Source organism: Vanessa tameamea, chromosome 13 (genome assembly GCF_037043105.1).
Source record: "Vanessa tameamea isolate UH-Manoa-2023 chromosome 13, ilVanTame1 primary haplotype, whole genome shotgun sequence".
In the NCBI taxonomy this organism is placed as follows: domain Eukaryota; kingdom Metazoa; phylum Arthropoda; class Insecta; order Lepidoptera; family Nymphalidae; genus Vanessa; species Vanessa tameamea.
The window spans coordinates 4945922-4969198 of record NC_087321.1 but is presented as its reverse complement, the minus strand read 5'-3'; the positions used below and the strand labels follow the sequence as shown (position 1 = coordinate 4969198).

At 29.2% G+C, this 23277-nt stretch overlaps 4 protein-coding genes across 6 annotated transcripts in view; 2 read left to right on the top strand and 2 right to left on the bottom strand.

Moving 5' to 3' along the window:
• The window catches only part of LOC113397935 (probable ATP-dependent DNA helicase HFM1), a 36855-nt gene extending 36551 nt beyond the window's left edge, over positions 1-304 (bottom strand). Inside the window, exon 1 of the mRNA XM_064216675.1 lies at positions 291-304. Within this exon, the coding sequence (XP_064072745.1) occupies positions 291-304 (14 nt within the window). The remainder of the gene's footprint in view (positions 1-290) is intronic.
• Positions 305-668: 364 nt separating this feature from the next.
• On the top strand, positions 669-2668 carry LOC113398006 (uncharacterized). The gene is made up of 4 exons (XM_026636564.2): positions 669-794; positions 893-1178; positions 1483-2019; positions 2227-2668. Coding segments are annotated over exons 1-4 (1125 nt in total). The 5' UTR covers positions 669-792; the 3' UTR covers positions 2527-2668.
• Positions 2669-2687: 19 nt separating this feature from the next.
• LOC113398016 (geminin-like) lies at positions 2688-4449 on the bottom strand. The gene is made up of 5 exons (XM_026636574.2): positions 4324-4449; positions 4051-4172; positions 3829-3966; positions 3629-3755; positions 2688-3112 (listed from the first exon to the last, which is right to left on the bottom strand). The coding sequence occupies exons 2-5, from the start codon at positions 4167-4169 to the stop codon at positions 2993-2995; spliced, it is 504 nt and encodes a 167-aa protein (XP_026492359.2). The 5' UTR covers positions 4170-4172; positions 4324-4449; the 3' UTR covers positions 2688-2992.
• Positions 4450-5041: 592 nt separating this feature from the next.
• Positions 5042-21970, top strand: LOC113398002 (inositol polyphosphate 5-phosphatase K-like). 3 transcript variants are annotated; one of them, XM_064216772.1, is made up of 10 exons: positions 5042-5229; positions 5317-5436; positions 5625-5850; positions 10905-11080; positions 13426-13671; positions 16262-16415; positions 18070-18246; positions 18483-18626; positions 19575-19770; positions 20568-21969. In XM_064216772.1, exons 1-10 carry the CDS (start codon positions 5216-5218, stop codon positions 20759-20761), a joined length of 1647 nt encoding a protein of 548 aa, XP_064072842.1. In that variant the 5' UTR covers positions 5042-5215; the 3' UTR covers positions 20762-21969. The 3 variants fall into 3 exon arrangements, with proteins under 3 accessions (XP_064072842.1, XP_064072841.1, XP_026492344.2); XM_064216771.1 differs by lacking the exon at positions 5042-5229 and having other exon boundaries at positions 5300-5436; positions 20568-21970; XM_026636559.2 differs by lacking the exons at positions 5042-5229; positions 18070-18246 and having other exon boundaries at positions 5300-5436; positions 20568-21020.
• Positions 21971-23277: the final 1307 nt, after the last annotated feature.

Here is a 23277-nt window from a genome sequence, read left to right as displayed (position 1 = left end):
GCGACTGCGAATATCTATCTTTGTATCCTAAGGTCAATACACATTATAATTTAAAATTAATTAATCTAAATAAATCCACGATGTAATGGTTTGTTAAGCAAAGTTTATAAGCTTAATGAATATGATACGACTTAAAAACCGTTTATTTTGATTATAGGACATTTAATGATTGGTCCTTTAATGACGAGTAAATGTTGTAAATTAAGGAACTTAGTTAATTGTTTAGAATAGAATAATACATTTAATTCATGTATTTAACATTTTATTACGAGGACACGTTTAATACTTACATGTGTTCTACCATTTTTTACGAAAGAAGAAAGCTCTATTCAACAACAATTTTACTAACTTAACGTATTAAAAGTTTTGCATTTATAATTTGTCTTGTAATACAACCGCGCCAAAACCATTTTACCATAACTATTTTGTGTGTTTTCTTGCCATAAACATGTATATATTTGCTTTATAGAATTCATGAAGTATTACAACTAAATCTGTTATAGAAATACATAAAAAAATATTGAAATTTTACTAAGGAATTCCTCCTTTATATAATTAAAAATCTACATAGTTTTCAATTAGGAATTAAGATCCTATTGTAACTAATTGATACAAAAACTAAAAATTATAGATATAGCAATACTGCTTCTAATTGCCACTGTCAAACTGTGAAATTTGAGTTATTATTGTATGGAATTATAATTTTCCTCATTGTAAAAGAATGGTTTTCCAGTAATATTTCTAGGAATTCTTTAGATCTCTTATGAAAAATATCTGAACTTAAGTTGTAAAATGTAAGGAAATTGTATTATATTGTTTTAAAATACTTTAATTCAATAAATTATATTGTATTACGAAAATAGAATAGAATTAAAGATTCTTTTCGTTTCAGGGATTTATTAAAAGACTACGAAAATGCAGATACCATAAGTATAGATACATTAGCTCTTGAAGAAGTATTGCAAGAAGAAAGGGAAAGAGAAATATTGGAATTGAAAACACTTAGCAAAAAAGTATGCTACCTTCACACGAGTTTATTGTACTACAGAAATGTGAAGACAAAAACTGGCACGACTTGTTATGAAGCATGGAAAACCCTCGTTAAGAAAGTAGGAGGTTCTCTTAATACATGGAAAGACCTTGGATATGCTCTAGGAATATCACAGGATGATTTAGATGTGAGTTTCTTTTAAAATATCTTCTAATCATTATGTTTTGAAAATTGGTAACTAATTATCATTGTAAAAATGCCTTAATAAAGTACTCAACGAAATGATATATATGATTTTGAAAAACACAGTTACTTTAATATTATATTTTTTCTTAATAATTTTTTGTTAATCCAATGTGGGTATTTGTTTTATGGCTAAAAATGAACCAATTATATTACAAGATATATTGTTTGATGATATGGTGGCTTATTTCAGAAACAATTTTAATCTTCCGTTGCAGTGTAAATAATTAAATACTTATCTTTTTCAGTATATATCTAATTCAGTTAAAGAGGATCCTGCAGACATTGTAATTAAAGTTTTTATGCAAAATGACACTGCCACATTAGATAAGATATTAGATGCTTTAGTAAAAATGAAAAGATATGACATTTTGAAAGCTGTCCAGGAACCATTTTGTAATTTAGCTCAATGTTTTAATAAAGAGGACAGTGGCTACCACAGCACAAGTAAAACAAGTGGTACACGAGAAATTGTAAGCTTTACAAAAAATTTAAAAAATGATTTACCTCCAGCCTTAAATAAAAAATTTATTGCTAAAGATAAAGACCAGAAACCAAAACAACCATCACTAAGACCATCAACAAATACCGAAAGTGCCAAAATTGAGAATGACCATCCTATACTCTTTTTAACATATACCGAAGATGGTTTAGATACTGCAATAAATATTCAGCAATATGTTAGTGAGTGGGATGAAATGGATGTAGAAATATTGACTCTCAATAGCAGAAGAGAGGAGGTATATCAAAATCCGGAAACATTTATTAGAGAGTATTTTGAAAAGGTTGGTTATAAAGTTTGTTGTTTTTGTATTTCAAGCCATTGGGAAATTTCATAAATGATGATTATGTACTAATGAGATTTTTTTATACAATGTGAAATATGAAAATATTATCATAAGTGCATTTGTTATATAATATTACATACATAATAAAATATTTTTTACAAACTTTTTAAAAATAATAAATTTAAATAGCTGTTCTTCTTTCAGGCTGACTTCATAGTACCAATTATAACAACAGGATATCTTAACAGAATAAAATCTCATTCACCGCAAGTGCCTAGTATGAATGACAATTTAGATTACAAATATGTTAATTATATATACAATTTAATAATCAATCACTATATTTATGTAACTGGCTGCCTTAATGAGAAAGTCAGGAGTGTGTTACCATGTAATGCAAGTGTTGATGTACTAACAAAAATATCTATGTACCCAGATTTAATGCCATGGACATACGAAACAAATTTTGATGATAATTTTAAAGCATTTTTGAAAAAGGATTAATCAATTTTAGAAGTGAAATTAATTTGTTACTACCAACCTAGTAAATGTTAAATGGAACCTTAAAATATGTTATAGTGTATTATTGAAAGTGTACCTGTATTTTGGCAATTTATAGTGAAATATATATATTTTTTAATATGGACTATTTATTTTATTATAAACTTTATTTTGAAAAATTACATTCTACACTTAATCTAATTTCTATAGTTATTGTTCAGTACATAAAATATTTATTGTAATATTCCAAATCAGTATCAAGGACTTAAAAAGTATTTATAAGAATTCTTTGATAATGAATTATAAATGATACTAAGATATTGTGTAGAAAATATGAAATAAATATCTTAGACGCTATCTAAATGGAGAAAGTACATACTTTTTAAAATAAAAGTAACACCACTTAGGAAAATTAAAATTTAAAAATGAACTTAACACACAAAACTAATAAAGACCATATAAATATACATTATTTCTGGTTTTTAGATGGATCTGTTTTAATTATATCTTCCTCTGGGGCTTCGTCTGCAGTGCTAACATCATTGACATCAATCCCAGTGTCATCTTTGCTGCTGTTCGCTAGCTCCTCCTTAAAAAAAATAAAAATGTCTTTAAGCCATTCATTCCATTATATAGTAGAAAAAAAAATAAAAATATATATATATATATATATATATTAACCAAAAACCTATTGTAGTGCATGGCATATTATAAATCTAAGGTTTGTTTATCTTCATCCCTTCAAATTAGATTAGAGTTTTTAAGTATTATAGGAAAATTATGTTACAATAGTCTGTTTTACCACATTTTTAAATTTTTCTATAAATTTTAATGAAGCATTGCTGATATAATTCTCATTTTTATTTATTAATTTATCTGCAATACAATTCATATTTTGCTTTCAAATTTAGATAGATTCTGGACCTTTTGTATGTAATGCTTACAAAATCTAGATCTAGAAGATATTGATTAAGAAATATTTCACATTATATTTAATGTCAAAACGATTTTTGATCTGTGGAACTGTTAGACCTATTCCAATCTTGATCTAGTAATGATATAACTAAATCCATAAGACAACAATTTCACAATGTTTGGTACCTACCTTAATGACTTCAACAAAGCTATTGGCCTCATCTAACATTTGTTTATACTGCATGTTCTCTTGTTTTAAATCTTCAATATTTTGTCGTAGTTTTTCATTCTCATCAAGAGCTTCTTGTAAAGCAACTCTATAGAAAAAGGAAAGCAAAAATGGATCACTCATATCTAAAAAATATTTTAAAAAATAAAAGAGGTACTCACTGACGCTTCTCTGCTAAAATTTGCCAATATCTTTCTGAAGCTCCTTTGGGATTTGTCAAATCATCAGCACTTATTTTGTTCTCAAGATTAACTTGAGTTTCCTTTGTGGAAAGATTTTTCTTCTTCACCTCTACTTCTCTAAAATATGGTTATTAAAATATTAATACGATTAAATGGACTTATAATATTAGAACAAGACTATTCTAAAAATAATTGACATACATAACAGATTCTTGACTAAGCTGATGTTTTAAACTTTTTGACGGCCTACCCACTAAATTTTCTGTATCGGTGGCGGTATGTTGTAGTGTTTTAAGAGATCTTCTCGTAGTCCGAGGCATTTTCTGAAATCGTAAAATATCTTATAAATATGAAATTCTATGGTAAAACATGAACATAACCTGAATACACTAATTCTACATATAATTTTATTAATAAAAGACAAACTTTAGTTTAAGTGAATATTAGTTACTTATATATTAACAAAAACTTTACCTAAGGAAAATAAAAACTTTTGAAAGAAATAAACAACACAATTTCCCAAAGGCTTATAACTTTGCCGCCAACGATAAACCGGTCATTTATTTGACTTTGATTAGTTAGACTCGGCTTGACATTTTGTTTCATAAATTCCATTCGTGATAAGCAATGAGCTGTTACCATACAGCCTAACTCAAAAGCTATCTAATTTCATAAGTTCTCATGGGACATGTGGATTCTTTGGCTGCCTTTTTAGTCAAGTGTCTTACTTATTAGGCTGCAGGTCCTGCATTCAAATATCGTATCATCAAATAAAACGTTATTGGGATTTAAAGTAAAGTAGTTAATAGTTATATTTTCATTTTATCTCTTTTTTGCATTATTTTTTACATATATTTATGAAAAGGTGACGGAAAAGACAAGACTGACTGCAATGAATAAAATTGAAAAGCGTTGTTTAAAACTTATATCTATCTTTCATTGATATAAACTTTGAATATTTCAAAATTTTACGATTGATAATGATGATTTAAGATTCAAATAAAATAACTTAAGTGCTACAATAATAATTTAAATTCTACACTGAATTTATTTTAAAATGTTAATATAAATATTATTGTACTATTACACTACATAATTATTATTTAATAATCAGAAACAGTCAACTCCATAAACTGGCAATAATTGGATTGAATTTGTCAATTGTCATTCTGCTGCTGCTAGTTTTATTTGATAATGGTCACTGGTCAGTAGTTCAGTACTGTGATGATGTTGAATGTGTTTTTAAATCAGTACATTCTTATCTTTTACCTGTAAATTTCTTAAAAAAACATTTGTTATTTCCAAGAACCACAATAGTGTTAGTTTTTATTGACTTATTTATCGTCGTCGAATCAGATATCGAATAATGGATACCCTGAAGTAAGTAAATATTAAGTGGTACACATAAACAAAATATCTAATTTTGAAATATAAAATAATCTTTGTTACAATGTCAAACTTTTGCAGATTTTATTTCGTGACCTGGAATGTCGCAACTAAATCTCCAGGTCAAGACCTTAACTCATTACTGGATTTTCCATCTCAGTTTAATAAAAACAAATCTTTACCAGATTTTTATGTTATTGGGTATGTTCATTTTTTTCTTATTTTTATTATTTTCCAGATTCGCTCAGATTTTCAAATTATTAAATGAGACTAATGGAGGTCAGAACTTTAAGAACAAGATAAGATATCTGCTAGTTGAAATTGTATAAAAACATGTATAAAACTTTCTATTCTACTTTTATATTTCATTCAAATAAATTCTTTTTTAGATTACAAGAAGTAAAATCTCAACCACAGAACATGCTAATGGACAGTTTGTTCACTGACCAATGGACATCAATGTTCAATAAAATCCTGTGTAGGCAGGGATTTATAGTTGCTAAAAACATCAGATTACAAGGCATCATGCTGCTCGTGTACACTCAAATGAAACATGTGATCAACCTCAGAGACATAGAAGCACAATACACTAAAACAGGACTGGGTGGCTTATGGGTGAGTGAATTTTTATTAACTAATATATAATAATAATAATAAATGTAAAAGTTCTTGGAATATGATACTGTGATTAATTAACAGTTGGTGTGTAATGAGACTTGCTGACTTAATATAAGTATGATGTAAAACATTGTTATGCTGGTTCTTTGAATTAAGAAAAAAACTAACTATTTAATTTTTCGTTTGGTTATATATATAAAAATATCAGGAATTAAAGAGCTGAAGAATATAATAAAATTTATAAATAATGTGAATAATATGTATGTTTGTTGAAATTCTCATAGAATATTCTATACATTCATAATTATCAATGGCAGTGATAACTCGAAGTGATAAACCACAGATATAAAACCTAATGGGTATATCCTTATGTGTATGGGGGTAATGATGGTGTCATTTATAAATATTAAAATCTTCGATATAAAATTGTAGGGTATGTTGTTCTCTTAAAATTTATTTTTAAATAATATATAAATAAATAATATATTATATATAAACAAACCATATAAACTGAAACTTGAAGCTGTTATAAATAAATTTTATATCAATTGCATTAGTATTTAAATATATACAAAATAATCTCAGTGAAAATACATATTATCTATGCCAACATTTTTTTCTGGGCATTTTTCAAATATTATAATTATAAAATTTAGAGGCAATAATAATGTTATTAATGCTTAAGACAAATAATTTGACTGCAAATTTAAATTTTTCCCTGAATAGTAAATAAGGATGAAAAACTGCTGAAAAGTAAATAAGGATACTGTGTTATATCTATTGATGGTACTTGCTATTGCAATTTTTATTTATTTAATTTATGAGGCTAACAAAATAAACAACACTTAATACATAATATTCTTAATATATTATATATTTATGTAACACATAAACATTCTTTATAGCTCATTAGTCCAGTCAGCTAAAAATAGTCCAATTAGCTATTAAAAATAAGGGTCAACCTCACAAATGAAAGATAATGATCTATAAATTTGTATAAACCTTAATAATAATATCTCGTGTCCGCATCTTAAGCTATTTAAGGTCAAAGGCCAAAATTCGGTTATTCATGCATACATTGTTTTCTTTGCCTTAGATTGATATTAGCACTTATCATAAAGGTCGTAGAGCATAATATTGCCTACAATTTTTGCTTTGAATCATATTCTTATTCGTTTACCCATTATTGAGATACGCAACACGTAAATACGCAAATAGTAATATCATCCTTGAATCCCAGTGAATAGTAGTAATAATATTTTCATTTGACGAATTGCGCAACCCCTAATATGACTTTGCTAGACAGCTTTTGTTCATATTAAAATTCTTAAACTATAAAGTGAAATAAAAATCCAAAGAGACAACCATTAGATACGTCATTATAATGTTGTAGTGGTTTATAAAACTATTGATTCGCTACGGCTTGCTACGTAGTAAATAAACATATGCTACCTTACTCATAGACGTTGTTCAGTGATTTCTCTCTTTCCGTCATTTTTGATTGGACATTCGATAGAAGAAGACAGCATTGTTTAATCAATCAACCTCTACAAAACATTAATAGGTAAAGCAGATAGTATCGCTGTCTTTTATTCTATCCATTTATATAATTATACGATACTATATTATTTTTATATTATCGATTCACACACTACACGTCATGAGTACTACCAATACGCCTCCGAAGGTCTCAGGCACACAATTAGTCCGTCTTATTCGGCATTTATAAGTTCGCTAATTTGCATTAAATATTCTTATTATATGAGATATATAAAACTTCCTCGACAATCCTTGCAATTCCTCGAAAATCTCTCTATTGAAAATAGCGTAAAATGAAACATGTGATCAAACTATAAATTAAGTTATAGAGGTAGCCGAAAACTGTAAATCACAATTTACATTTATTGTGTACATTATAAAATGATAAGATCGCTTTAAACATCTATTTATATGCTTAGTACATTAAGTAAAAGGCTTCAGGTTGTACGTTTATTTATTAATTGGATTGGAATATATTGCGCTAGTCAAACTAAAAAATAGTCGTATAAAGTAAGTCGTTATCAATATATTTTTAATAATAAACAGCTATGGTTATATCATTATCGATATAATATGGTTTGTGGAATTATATAAAAAGAAAATTAGAAAATTATTACAATACATAAAAGTTATCGAACGAACATGAGCTGTATAATATACTAGCTATCGGTCCCGGTTTCACACGGGTACAATAATATATACAACTTTTGGACTTAAGAACAAATATATAAAAAGATAAATTCTTTTCTTTTCCGGCTAGGAGAGTTGAAATTCTCGGTTTTTTCTATACTACCATAATACATGTATTATACGTATAATTTCTCCTCTTGAATCGATTTTTTTATTGATGGAAACCGCATCCAAATCCGTTGCGTAGTTTAAAAGATTTAAGCATTCAGACGGCGGGAAGCGATTATCTAGAGAAAGTATGTTTGACTGGATATTATATGGAATTTTCATAATTCAGTCATAGCTTTCGTGCTACCATGTGATTATATATCGTCAGTCACCAGTCAGTCACCAGTCAGTCAGTGTAATTAGTGTTATTAAGCTATATATTTCGGGCAAAAAACAGTACGTATATACGGCATCCTGTTAGCTCTTGCTAATTATGTAATTCAGCAACTAAAAATATGTATGCACACAGTTGTCCATTTTTTATATCAAACTTATGCTCAATGATTTCACATTAAGCGTTTCGGCTTACCGTTAATCAATTCAAACATATGCAAGTTTTATGAATATCTATTTTATCTTTAGCGAAAACGTCATTATATGTAAAATATTACCCACAAGTGACAATCAGTCGGAATGATTGTCTGATATCGATATTATTCCTCATTCGTATGTCGTCATATAGTATCACCAGTCATTTCTATATTAATGTCTGATGAAGTTAGTGACCTGCGTGAGCTTGATCTTGGGGAAATTACATAGTTTTATATATATTATAAAAAATATATATATCTACCCATCATAATATCTATTCCACAAATGCAAATAGCTGTTAGCGTTTTGCAGTTTAGGCCAATAGTTTTAGAAATGTTGTAAGATTGTGGTGACAAAAAAGACGTGACGTTAGGTAACATTATTAGCACGGATAGTCGATGCCTATTGATCGTATAACATTTGATGTTTAAATATTAAGGATATGTCATAGTAAAAAAATGGGTTGAAAACCATTTATTTTATATGTGCGAATATATACAGCAAGTAAATAAAATAATTGTGGTAATTGAAAGAGAAGTTAAAAAATGAGACTATTCTCGTAATAATTAAATCATTAAATTTATGATAATGCTTTATTAATGGTTTAATATAATAATAAGTGAATTTTAACCGAAGTTTGCGGGTGCGGATCTATTTTATTACGTTGCATAAAGAAACTATTTCAGATACGCGTAACAAGTTTGTAACGTAATATATAATAAGCATACGCTGACATGCTCCGTGAGACTTTTGTAATACTTGTGAAACCATGCCGTTTGAAGTTGATGGGCGAATAAAATAATAAAAACTCACCACGTAAAAATAATACAAAAGACGTTATCTTAACATCAGTTAGCTCTGACGCATGTTAAATATATTTCTAAAATAGCAGTGTGATGATTTATACGATTAATAATACTGCTACTTGTCAAGATAATAGATAGATCAAGATCTATAATCGTGACTTGTTGACTACTCCCTATTTCATGAATATATATTTAAATGGAAGACGAGATGGCATATTATTTGAAGCGTCAATAGTGCATTGGTTTATGGGTCATCTAACGATGTAAAAAGTCGCAGGATTTATCTCGAACCCTTGGGCTATTGTCGTACCGACTCCTAACACAAAAGCGAAATTCCTTTACAAAATTGGAGCAATGCTACTATTTAAAAAAAAACAAACAAAATGGATTTCGTAGTGAAATATATTACATAACATATTCAATTCAAGCAAGCATCAAAATTTTTAACTTGAAATATGCTTAACTTTGTCGTGCTTGTCCAATACCGATTGGAGGATATACATTTAGAGTAATTTCATTCAACCCATGCAGACTCCTTAACGGAAAAGGCTTTTATCCAGTTGTGGGAAATTTTCGTGTTGTAACTATATAAATTGGAGTATGATATCATGTTATGTTTTCTTAATCTATCGATGACAACAGCTTACAAAAATATTCTTTTCATATCTTCATATAATATTAATATAAGTATTGTTTATTGTTCTAGTCTAGTTTGGTCATGGCGTTATTTTTTCCGTTTAATATTTGATATTGGTGAAATTCATCTTTATTTCGTCAACATTCTAAATTGAAAGCGGTTGAAACTGAATTGCAGCTATATTATATAATAATGTTATATACTAAATTTTCCGACTACCTTTTTTCGACACGCGGTCTATCTTCTGATATAAGTTTTATGTACATGGGTTTAATAGTTCTTTCATTCGGAAAAAATATATATTATATATTATTTTATAATTATATTATATAATTATTATTAGTATAAATTTTAATACAGCTTTAAAATTAAACAAATAAAATGGAAATACTGTTTGGGAATGTCGAACTTCTTGATGCAATATTATTTTATTAGGTTTATTATTTGTGACGACAGGATCTACTTATGCTTCTCACGCATTCAGTAATATACTGGAGTAATATAATATACTTAAAGAGCGATTACTTTAAAAAATATTTTAGATAATACTATAAATGATGGGTTAGAAAGACCTACAAGTAAGCTGGATTAAAAGTTACAGCTTACATTTATCGTAACGTAAACTAAACCATAATAAATACGCAAGTCCAATTGTTTAATTCTGTTATTTCGACATTAAAATCACAATATTATTTTTGTACGAAATATGCTCTTACTCAAAAAAAAAGTAAAGTTCGTTATGTTTAATTTTTTTTATAACATACCGAATATGTTTCGAAAGTCAAGCCCATTGGGGAGCATTGCGCCCAGTTCTTGCAATGATTCAGATCTTTCTGTACAGTGTCTGCTATTTGTTCTAGGGCAACAAAGGAGCTGTGAGCGTCAGGTTCAATATTTACGGATGTTCGGTGTGCCTTGTGAATTGTCACTTGACCGCCCACGAACATTTGCTCGCAGACCGCATTAACGATTACAACACTATCATCAAGGAACACGGCTATCATCTCACCGAGACTTCAAATATTCTATATCACGAGTAAGTATGTTATATAAAACTTATTTTTATAAAGTTGTACAGAAACAGAGAAATATAAATATGTATATATATATGTATATACATACATATAAATATATAATCACTAGTTGTCATCCGCGAAATCGCGCGCGTTTTAGGGGCTGGTCGTTAGGTGTTAACCATAAAAAAGTGGTCTGTCCTTGGGGGTTCAAGATTTATTTACGCCAAAGTTCATCAAATTCTGTTCAGTTCTTTGGCCGTGAAAGAACAGCCGACCGACAGACAGAGTTATTTTCGCATTTATAATATCAGGATAGACGAAGATCGATTGATAGTTAAATAATTAGGAAAAATATGTAAAACTTAATTTAAATTGAAATATAAATGGTGACTCTAAGCTGGTAAATAAACTAACGACCTTCGACCGATAAAGTCTAAAATCAATAGTTTTAGTTTGGTTAACAATTACGATAAGCGGCTTGTATATTATGATATGATATATTTGTATAATTTAAAATCTAATATATTTATAATATTGTAATTTTTATTTTCGTGTACACCATATATTATTTCTTTAACCTAATTTAAGAAGTTACCTAATCGACATTGTTATCGAACTCTTTATCTTTTTTTAAATAATTAAAGCATTTTGATTGAATAAAAATTTTTTATCTATCAAAGTACCGTGTCGATATTTATCTATGAGGTATCTTTGTACCAAGTAATAATTAACTACAAATCTCGCGAAATCTAATTCAATTCTCACAAATTGATATTTAATAGTCATCTCGAATGTGATTTTGAATATTAGAATCGCAACGCGTAGTCGTATTCCTTATCTTCTAGTATCAGTTGTTATCTATAAAAGCTTAGTATCTCTAAACTTGAAGTGGCTTCACTACACTATTTAGTTGAGTGAATATATTTCTACCAATTCGTTTACATGTAATGTAAATAAAACTACGAACATATATATTTTTTTATTATATGTTTTCAAGTATAGTCTATTCCAATCGAAGCAGTGAATATAAATAAACCTTAGATTTTTTTTATTATTTAGTAACAATGGGCCCTTAAAATGTTAAGGAATTACTAATATTCATATTAATTACCTCTTCAATTAAAATCGAAGCTTGTTGTGCTAGGAGTGCCTGTGACTATATCGCTAGGCGGCTTGTCAAATATTGCACTAATGACTCTTAAGATTTATTTATTTACATATTATAGGCGATTATGCATCCCAAGAGTATTTGATTAATACATATTTATTTAAAATAAAAACAAAACTACTCCAATTAATTTACACACTTCTTATATCCACTGTAATTTGACTTCAAAAGTTTAAAAAATTCGCCGAGTTTTCACAAATTCATATTGAATATCATAGATTTTATTCACGATCTCGACCAATCATATTGTGTAAATTCAATGTCAAATTTGTTTATTCGTCTTTACTCTTTCTGTGATTAGAATAGCCTTTATGTTTAACTTATACATTCATATGTAAACACTCACGATAAAAGGCTTGCATATATTTTCATATGTATAAGCTTAGTTTAGCTTAACTAATCATAGTTTTGTATATAAATATTTTAGGCACTCTGTGAACAGTTAGTCAATTATTTTGTCAATTTTATTTAGTTTGTATTTATCGTTTATTAACGCATTAAATTTAACTCGGGAGATATTGTATATCAGTAGTATTTGTTGTAATATCGAGATACGTAAATGTTATTTGGTTATGCAAAAGCTGGCACAATGAGCTTGATAAGATATGATTCATTTCGATGACGTGAATTAAAAATGATCTAATAACAATATATAGTTTCTGAATTTATATTTTAATAATGTACTATAATTTTTTTTTTATAATATTTTAAACAGTATTTGTTATGTTATTACATATTTTAAACAAACATAAAATATAATGCGGAAAACGGAAAAGAAATATTATTATTTATATATTCCTTATTTAGCAAAAATATTTTACTCTAATAAAATAATTAAGCCTAGAAAAGTAATTTATAATTTTATGATTCGATTTAATTTTAATTAAATTCTGACTAACTGAAGGTGTTTTTATTTTTATGAATTAAAGTTAATAATATGTATGTTTATAGTAAAAACTAATTTCCTCTATAGACTAACAAAAAACGATCAGAAAAATAGTATGAAAAACAGAATTAGTCGGTTTTTGAATTAAGAATAATCCAGACGGGATTGTACCACCAATTCGAATACAAATTTGAATAATAATTACATTAGCTGACATAAATTTTAGATTAACATGATAATAACTCATAAATAAAGATCTGAAAATATTTACCAGACAGAATATTTTCCACTGAAACATAATCATATTTCAGCTACGTGTTTTGGATCGGTGACTTGAATTTCCGTACTCACCATCCAGTGACCAGCAGTCTATCAGCAGAAGAAATCGTAGATGCATTACAGACGGTGGAAAAAGACAAGTATACTTCGATTTTGAAGTACGATCAGTTGCTAGCGGTGATAGACAGCGGGGAAGCATTCTCGGAATTTATGGAACCCGAGATAAGGTTTCCGCCTACCTACAAATTTCACATGGGCACTGATGATTATGACCTAAAGTAAGTATTAACCGTGGGTCTGACTAAACATTTACATAACGCTATCTTTGCAAGATATAGATTTAAGTTGATAAGGTATTAATAAAAATGATAACATCAATAAAATTATTGATCATTTTACTTGCAGACGTAATAATAAAAAAATTACAAACATTTTATTATTAAAAATTATACATAGACAAACTTTTATTTAATCTAAGCATACTATATTGTACAGTCAGCAGTAACAAGTTTGTATGTTATTTTAGTAAAATTTGTTGGAACTGGGTAAACTCGAATAGAATGCAAATGTAAGATTTGACCCACAGCAAGAGCATGTCTTGCTGCTACTCCTAAGCTCTAGAGCGGTATTTCAAGATCTTCGAGAAAATTTAGATTATGTGAAAATTTATAATTACATATTTTGTTTTTACGACGTGTTTATTAAATACAGTTATTTTATTTCCCAACTTTGGTATCAATATTATTGTTAGAGATATAATTTTTTTTTTTTTTTTTTGTGTTTTTAAACACCGTCATTTTGCTTACAAGTAATAGTTTTTCGTTAGGTATGACATAAATAGTTCGACATACAATAGTATAAAATAACAGTTAACAATACTGAAATGATTTTTTTTTACTTTTAGTAATGATCACAAATATTGAAATTAGGCCAGTCAATAAAGCCCGTGAAGGTCAAGTAATTAGTATCATTATGATTTTTTGATATGTGGTTTGGGCGTTAAAATAATAACAAATTAAAATTTTCAACCCTCTGGGGTGAACGCTAGGGGGTTGAGAGGGTGAGAAGCGTTTTTGTTTATAACTTTGTGAAAAAAATTGTTAGATGGTTGAAAATTAGGCAGAACGTGTAAATAATTATAACTTACCTTGTATTAAAATTTCAACCTTTTTTGTTTAGTGCAAAATTAGTTATTATCAAAAAGGATGTTTTTTGTACCTTATTTATTTGAGCATTTCTACTTGTAAAGTTACCTTAGCGTTGTTAGAATGTGTGAAATGAGAATGTGTAATGTAAATTTAAATGCTTTTTTTTATGAATATAATAATAAATTTCTTCAAATGTTCTTAATTATTGTAATTGTTTATTCTTTTTTAAGTAGCACTGTTGAAACGATCAAAAGGATCGCTGTTTAATTGCTTCGTTTAATCCGTTAGAATTTTCAATGTTTTTCTTCTTTTTTTTGATCTGTTAAAACTAAAAACAATGATTTTCATGTAATTGTTAATTAACAAATAATAATAAAATGTTGTTTGCAAAAATCGTACCTGAAATACGAATGTTAAAGACAATTTTCTATGTTATCTATCATTTTTCTCTATTTTCCCTTTTTTTTTCAAATTTATTATTGTTAAATTTGAATTTGTTTATGAAAAAACAATAAAACAAGTAACATATAGGGTGACACTTCAATTAATTACTAATTAACAACTTTCTATAAACATTTCGACCCGTTTAAACAAGTTTTTACCACTGTCCAAAAAACATTCTTTTTTGTTAATCACTTTTTTTGCACTAAACAAAAAAGGTTGAAATTTTAATACAAGGTAAATTATTTACATCTTCTGTCCAATTTTCAAACAACTAACAATTTTTTTCACAGAGTTATAAGCAAAAACGATTTTCATCCTCTCAACCCCCTAGCGTTCACCCCAGAGGGTTGAAAATTTTAATTTGTTATTATTTTAACGTCCCAAACCACATTTCCAAAAATCATAATGATACTAATTACTTGACCTTCACGGGCTTTATTGACTGACCTAAATGTAAATACTATATTTTTAAAAATTCCAAATAGGATTGTTCTTTCCTCGACCATAGTTAATCCATTCGTAGAGTAGCGTAGAGTTTCCTTATGATATAATATTCTTTTTTTATTTTTGAAAATATCTATGATCTTGCAATATTTTATTACCAATAATGCTAACAGGTATAGATCCGATATATTCAGCCAAGTCATAACTGCTTCTATTGCCTTCTACGGGCATTATTCACTGACACGGCTCAATATTTATTCTACAAACAAGACTCTATAATATTTTTAATTGCATTGGAATATTTAAAATATATTCGATTTGTTTAATTTACTATGGTGTTAGCTATTTTCTTCATGGATTTGAGTGGACTAAAAAGAACTTTAGTAATGATTAAGTATCTTTTAATCCTTCTAGTTTTAGGTTGTTTTAGTTGTCACTCACGTCTTCGCTCGCGTTTTAGGGGTTGGTCATCAGGTGTAAGGCATAACAAAGTATCCTGTCCATCCTTGGACTTCAAGCTTGCTTCATATCCAATGTTAATAATTTCGGTTTAGTGGTTGGGCCGTTAAAGAGCAGCAGACAGACATAGCTACATTCGCATTTTCAATATTAGTATAGATTTAAACTGCGTGTACTTTTATTTAATTGTTCTTGTTAGTTGGGTCAAATTTTAAATTTAAATCATATCCATATATTTTACGCACGTTTTAATGATAGTGACAATACGATGTAATATGTTAAATATAATATGCATTTATACAATAATTAAATTAAAACTTTTATATTACTTTTATATTGGATACTTAAATAGTTATAATCGTGATATTTTCAGACGCAAACCATCATGGACAGATAGAATATTATACAAAGTGATTGCTAACAATTACGAGAACATCACGCTTAGAGCCGACCTGATATCTTACCACCACATACCTCACTACACGGTCAGTGACCACAAGCCGGTGGTTGCGCAGTTTAACATTAAGGTTAGTTTTGGTTGACACACTATATCAGATTCAGCTTATTAATGTAATTATCACTTACTTTCTGCAACAAAAAAAATACTTTATCACAATACGAACACGGTTTAAATTTATACTAACAAATGTAACGTTGGTATGTCTTCAATGTTTTTTGAAGTGTTCTGACGTCACGTTTAATGATTTATGTTGTAGAGCTGCAAATGTTGCCGTCAAGTCATGTAGTTTTGAGTTCAAGGTTGTTGTAAGGTTACTTTGTGTTCGTACGAGAAAGTGTTAACGATTAATCCTATTTATACTTGCATGTTTGTAGATATTATTATTTAATTGTTATTAAAATTGGTTTGGTATGATGTAGTTTATTTAATTAGTTTTCGTAATATATTTGTCGATACGAATAAGACCGGTTTCTGAGTGGCTAATTAAAATCATAGGTATTCTAGGGATCGCTGATTACGATTTTGATGTCAGGATTAAAAAGTTTATAATTCGATTTTAAGAGAATTATACCCTTAAGAAAAAGTAATCAAATTTTATTATGAAGTATACGTCACAAAAAAAATCAAGCAATTCGACATTTAGTTTAAGATTTTTTTTTTATAACTATAATAATATTTGTATAACTTGAACACACTTGAAACTACTTAGAAGTATCACGTATAGGAAAATCCACCGACAATAAATCCAATAATCTCCATGCATATATATGCAATATGCATCAGCGTTTCTTAAAGGGTTAATAGAAATTACATTTTGTCCAGTTTGCAGAAACATTGTTTAACTTAAACTTAACTACTAATAGCGCAGAAAAGGCCCAGAGGATATAGCAATCATCCTTACCAATGATAGATTTTATGTCCGAGCAAACATCGTTGAGTTTCTGTGTACATTACTCGTGCGTTTGAAATACCTCATGCACGGTAATGCACTCAAGAAGAATATCCTGAGAAAACTTGCAGCATATTTGTAAACGATCCGTTATGGAGCAGCATGAAAAATGCCAAAAACTTGCTCCTTAAAACGAGAGGAAAGCCTACCATAAGTTTATTTACTAGGTCCTTATTTGTGTACCTATGATTAAGTTAAGTTAAGAATGTTAACTTAATTCGACATAATTGTTTGAACCGAAATTTACTGATATATTTTACGATACTTAAATATACGTTATTCATCTATTTTTTTTAGCAATTTAGCTCTTAAATAATCGTCAAACTAATATAAGTAGCTTTAAATTGTTGGTAATTTGATATTACCAAAAAATCTTACAGAAACCGGTTATAATGTATCTAGTCTAATCTCTATCGACATGATTAAAGAGTTGTAGGCATTCCAGAATGCTTTTTGCGTTACACAATACCTTTAGAAAATGCGTGGAATATGTTGTTTTTTATAATGTTTACCTAAGCACCTTACTACTATTTTGCTAAGAACTAGTTTTAGACTCATTATCTACTAGGATGGACGGAGAGGAGAGTGAGTTAATAACCAATGGACATGGTTTGTCATCTCCACCTCAATCTCTGTTTTTCCTTCTCTTCTCTCTGCCTATCTCTGTGCTACTCTATCTTTCGTGGATATCGCACTCAAGTAGCTAACTCAAAAATACATTGCTTTATTTCATTTCACACCATTTAACTTAATACAACTAATTGCACGGTAGATACGCCCCTCTTGCTATGTAGCTGTGCCGAAGGTCAAGAAAGCACAGATTCGCATGCGATCAGCTGTAATAGACACTGAAGGTATTGCTCCAGCTTCCGCGATGGTTGAACCAATAGCTGAAGCCTGTGCTACAGAAGAAAATGTTGTGTCAGTTTCAAATGAATCTGAAGCTGAGGTAAGGCTATTTCATCAGTAATTTATTGCATGGTAATTGTATGTGAAATTCAATCAGATAATAGAGTTAGGCAAGCAAAAACTTATGTTGTAAATAAAATATCTATGCAGAGATATTTAATTTCCCTTCCAAAAATAATCGTATTTATTTTTTTACATCCATTCAGACATTATTCGAACTTATGAATCTTTTGTTGCCATAGATTATAACATCGCTAATTTATTTTTTAATTTCAGGCTTTTTCCAACTTCACAGTAAAGACGGTGGAGTTCGCTCCAATCGTTCGTATTTGGTACATCGGTGATGCAGATTTTAGGACAGAGTGCACGCTGTCCCCCGACGTTGAGATCAATCCCAATGATTGGATTGGGATATATGATGTAAGTTATATATTATTCTATGTAATTTATTATTTAAGATATTTTTAATTTGAAGCTTTTAGTGTGAATTGTTTTTGATGGTAAATAATCATCTTTGTCCATTGGCTCGAGCATTTCAATATTTAAAACTAGTATTTACGCCGGCAATACGCCGCTAACCATAATACCTAAGATTTGGTCTCTTGTGAATATAATTATGCTAGTTCAATCACCTAATTAATAATTTGGTGGTAACTGTCCACTAAGATGATTAAGACTAAAGACGAAGACTAAAATATTGCACCAAGACCAATTATTGGAATTTTGTTGTTAGTATTAATAGCTTTATAGCCTAGTCCAATAGATTTACATGTGCCATGCAATTTGCTAATAACTTCTATATTAAGCACTACAATTATTCATAATTATTGTGTCATTATTTTCAATACAGCAATATTCTACTTATAAATAGTTAAGTTAATCATAGATTTATTAAGCCTTCGACCAATGATATCGCGACATTGTCAGACGTTTATTTCGCCTTTGCACTCTTCTGTTTGGAATAGGCTATACATATAAAACAACATTCTTCGCAAATCCATAATGAACATTATAGATAATTCAATATCTCGACCAAAGATATCGTGTCAGTTAAATGTCAAAGTTGTTTCTTAGTAAAGACATTGAATAAAGACTCCTGTGGTTGTAAGTTAACTTATTTTATTTATTGAGGAATGTTTTACATGTGTAATATAATTAATGGTTCATTTAATAGTATTATGATTACGACCAAAGAAACGATGGATGGATTGTGTGAAAGACGATGTGGTTAGAAAGAATGTTACTTGTGAGATGACGTCCGACTGAGACGTATGGAAGAAGAAGACATGCTGCGCTGACCCCAAGTAGAATTGGGATAAGGGCAGGAGGATGATGATTAGTAGTATTATGATTGTACTTTGTTTCCAGGCTAACTTCCACAATCTCGACGACTACATAGCGTACGAGTACCTGGCTAAAGTGAACCTCACGCAAGAATCGTTGGAGTCCGGTCAGCCTCGGACGATAACGCTCAGCTTTCCCGTTGGGAGCGGAGTGAGGACGCCTGGCTTCTATAGGTTTATATACTTCAGCCAACCGAACAACGACGTTAGGAGTGTTCTGGGTTTGTATTATGTTATTTATTTTATATTTAGTAGGATTGCCGTCGGCTAACTCAGTTGACAGATCAACTGTGTTAGTTGATCTGTCAACTGAGTTAGCCTGTGGCAATCCTTATGTTATGTCAGATTACTACAGATAGTATGTGGTCACCATCGCACTTATTAACAGCAACCGTGGCGCTTCAGGTGCTATGGCTTAATGCAATTATGCTGATTTACTGACCATTTAAAATTGAATACGTAACGTTGCGTACATAATTATCGCCAGCAATGATAAAGATAAGTTCGATTATTTGTATGTTTTCAAAGTAAATAAATCCTTCAAATTAATTTCTGAAAAAATTGAAATGAATATATGCAATAGTACGCACGCAATACAGGGCAGTAAAGAATAGCGGTTGTTGAGAAAAGTCACACAGCGTTAATTGTTTCATCGTCATCATGCGTTCCTATGGTGTCCAGTGCTATGAAATGATTAGTGACTTTCCATGCTTTTATTATCTATAGCAAGTACTCCACGTTTTTTGTTTTAAATATCAAAGGTACGCTCAAAATTCTCAATCCCATTTTTTTATTGTAATGAGAGTCTGTATTATTTTAGGTTATTAATCTATATGGGCCTAGGATATATTATTTTACGTCCACTTTAAAAACATTAAGTATTTTTTTTTATTATTATACAATTATTTAAAATAAATGAGTTTCGTATACCTTTACGTTGTCAAAACAAAATTATCTATTCTTCAACTGGTTTACAAATTCTTTAACTGGTTTAATGACATTTCTATCTTCCTCTCAGGTATTTCTGAACCATTCGAGGTAAGCAGCAAAGAGGACAGCTTAGTGGCGATCGATCCGTGTGTCGAGGCTTCGACTAGTGCGGGCGGGGCGTCCAAACCTTCCACCGCCACGACTGATATATTCACGGATTTCACGGGACTCGATGTCGCGAAGCTGTCCCGTCACTTCTCAAACGATCTTAGTTTCGACTGACTAAAAGGTTACTTGCCTGGTTCGCCGGCAACGAGACGAAGAGATGCTCCTTAATTTTTTATATTATCTTGTCATCTCTTCGTAAAATGTCACGTCATGACATGCACAGTCCTAAATGTTGTAAAGCTATTTGCCCTATAAAAGAAAATCAGCTTATTTTCAGTGAAATATAGATTATGATATAAAGTGCATATCATGAATAATTAAATGGCGAATGTACTTTCAATTTTTAAGACGTTGATAATTATCAAAAATATGTGAAATGAAAGTGATGAAATTAATTTTGGTGGTTAAAATGTCACTAAAGTTTAAGGCAAGTGTACTTCAATTGCAGATTTTCGCCTATAAATTATTATGGTACATTTACTTAGTGATGTATCATAATTTCTTCATAACGTAAATTTCACTTAGAGAGAACATATTGTAATAGTCACAAGTAGTCACAAAATAAAATTAAAACGTTAGTTTAGTTTTGTAATATTTAATTAATCATTACAATTAAAATAGTTTTGAGAACATTTAAGCCGTACAATTTTATTGAATGACATATTTAAAGAGCTTTGTGAAATGTATTCATAATCACGTCGCAAACCGACTGACAAAGACTTTAAAATTACAAGGTCAAATTGTTCATGACACTTTTTGATGTAATTTACCATTCCAAAACCAATATTTGTATGTTATTTAAAATGAACCTTATGCCTTTAATATACGGTATATTTTTAATATGAACTTGGCTAGGTGTATTTAAAATATATAGAGCTTCATTGTTCGAGCAACACCCCATGGCTTTAGACAATAAATATTGTATTGCTTGTTGTAATATAGTTAATAATAAAGTATATTTTGTGATTCCATTAGTACAATTTGTATAACAATGTAAACTAGATATAGATTTGTAGATAATATATTATAGATAATTGTTGTGTAAAAATTATGCCATTATATCTCGTTCAATATGTAGTTATCTTAAGGGTAATTAAATTAATGCCACATGCATCACATACTTATAGTACTTCGGAATAAATATTGTGCATCGGTTAACATCGTATTTACGAAGACGAATGATCACATCGAGGCGATATATAATATAGAGTTGTTCGTACATAACGATTAATTTGGTTTACTTTGGCAAACTATACACGACGAGGGGTTAAATCTACTCTGTATGATTCCATTAAACCAAAATCCTAGTCGTAATTGATTGATTAAATTGCATGCAATTATCGTTGTTCTTAGAAACGTCATTAACATTCATAATTTTTGTAATAAAGTTAAAATAGCAAATGTACTTTTCGACCAAATTACTTTTTCGAATCGATTTTGTAAAGAAAAACACGATTGTTGCCGATGATTGTTGATGCTCAATTGTTTTTCTGAAGTATAAATGTTATAGTAGATGAATAAGTCAAAGTTAAAATAATTCAGTCTGTGTTATAATGACTGCCTCAAGTCAAGCCGGAGAAGTTTTTGGGGATTTTCTGTCTAGGAATACTCAGTAGCAACCTGATTTGTATAGTGAATCTATATAGTCTATACAAACAGATAATCTTCGTTTTGAATAGCTGCCGTGAATATTTTATCAGATCATTAAAACTAGTAAGCTCATAGATTGTTTCATGATTTGAGAACTTAAACATATCTAGAAGTCGGAATTCGGAATCTTTGAATAACGCTTCAATTCACAAGGTCTCATTGGCTTAGGTTGTTCACATACTATGCATTTCATTTAAATATACTATGTATTCATTTAAATAACAACGAACATTACGAAAATAAAAATAATATCAAGTGATAATCAGAATTGCGCTTTTCTACGGAAAATTAAAAAAATATTGTGGTTTTTTCGGATCAATGATATTGAGTTCCTATTATTTAGATATAATTTTTATTTAAGTAAAAGAAGCTAAATGTTACTTTTCACACAGCTTATTCTGAGATTATTAGTTTAGATGTTTTATACAATCAAAGAATTTTTTCCATCGGGTATATTGTAGTTAATAAAAAATTATTTAAATATTTTGAAACGATATGTTGCTCGAAATAGTGTTATTTCATAGTACCTACAACATATTCGTCTAATTATAATAGAGTTTCGAGCGAATGGATCAGTCCTAATTATTGTAGTAATTTATCTGATTGCATGATTTGATTTGGGGCGTCGAGGCGCTAGTAACTGACGTAACAACGTAGTAAATTATACTAATAGATACCCTTATCAAACTAATTTTGATTGAATCGAATGTATTAAATATTAATGAAATTCCTTAACTCAATGATGATTACAATTTTATATAATTTTCATAAAATAAAGTATTCGCCGTTAGGTAACGAAAATTAATATTATATTGTTAACAAGTGAGAAAAAATTACTGTTATTATGGATAGCCAAATATAAATACAAATATTAAAACTATTACAAAACATTCATTGAATTACACTTTCACTTGACACGCACCCTCATGATTTATGAATTGTACTTCGACGGTAATCTAATCAGACAATTAGTCACTGAT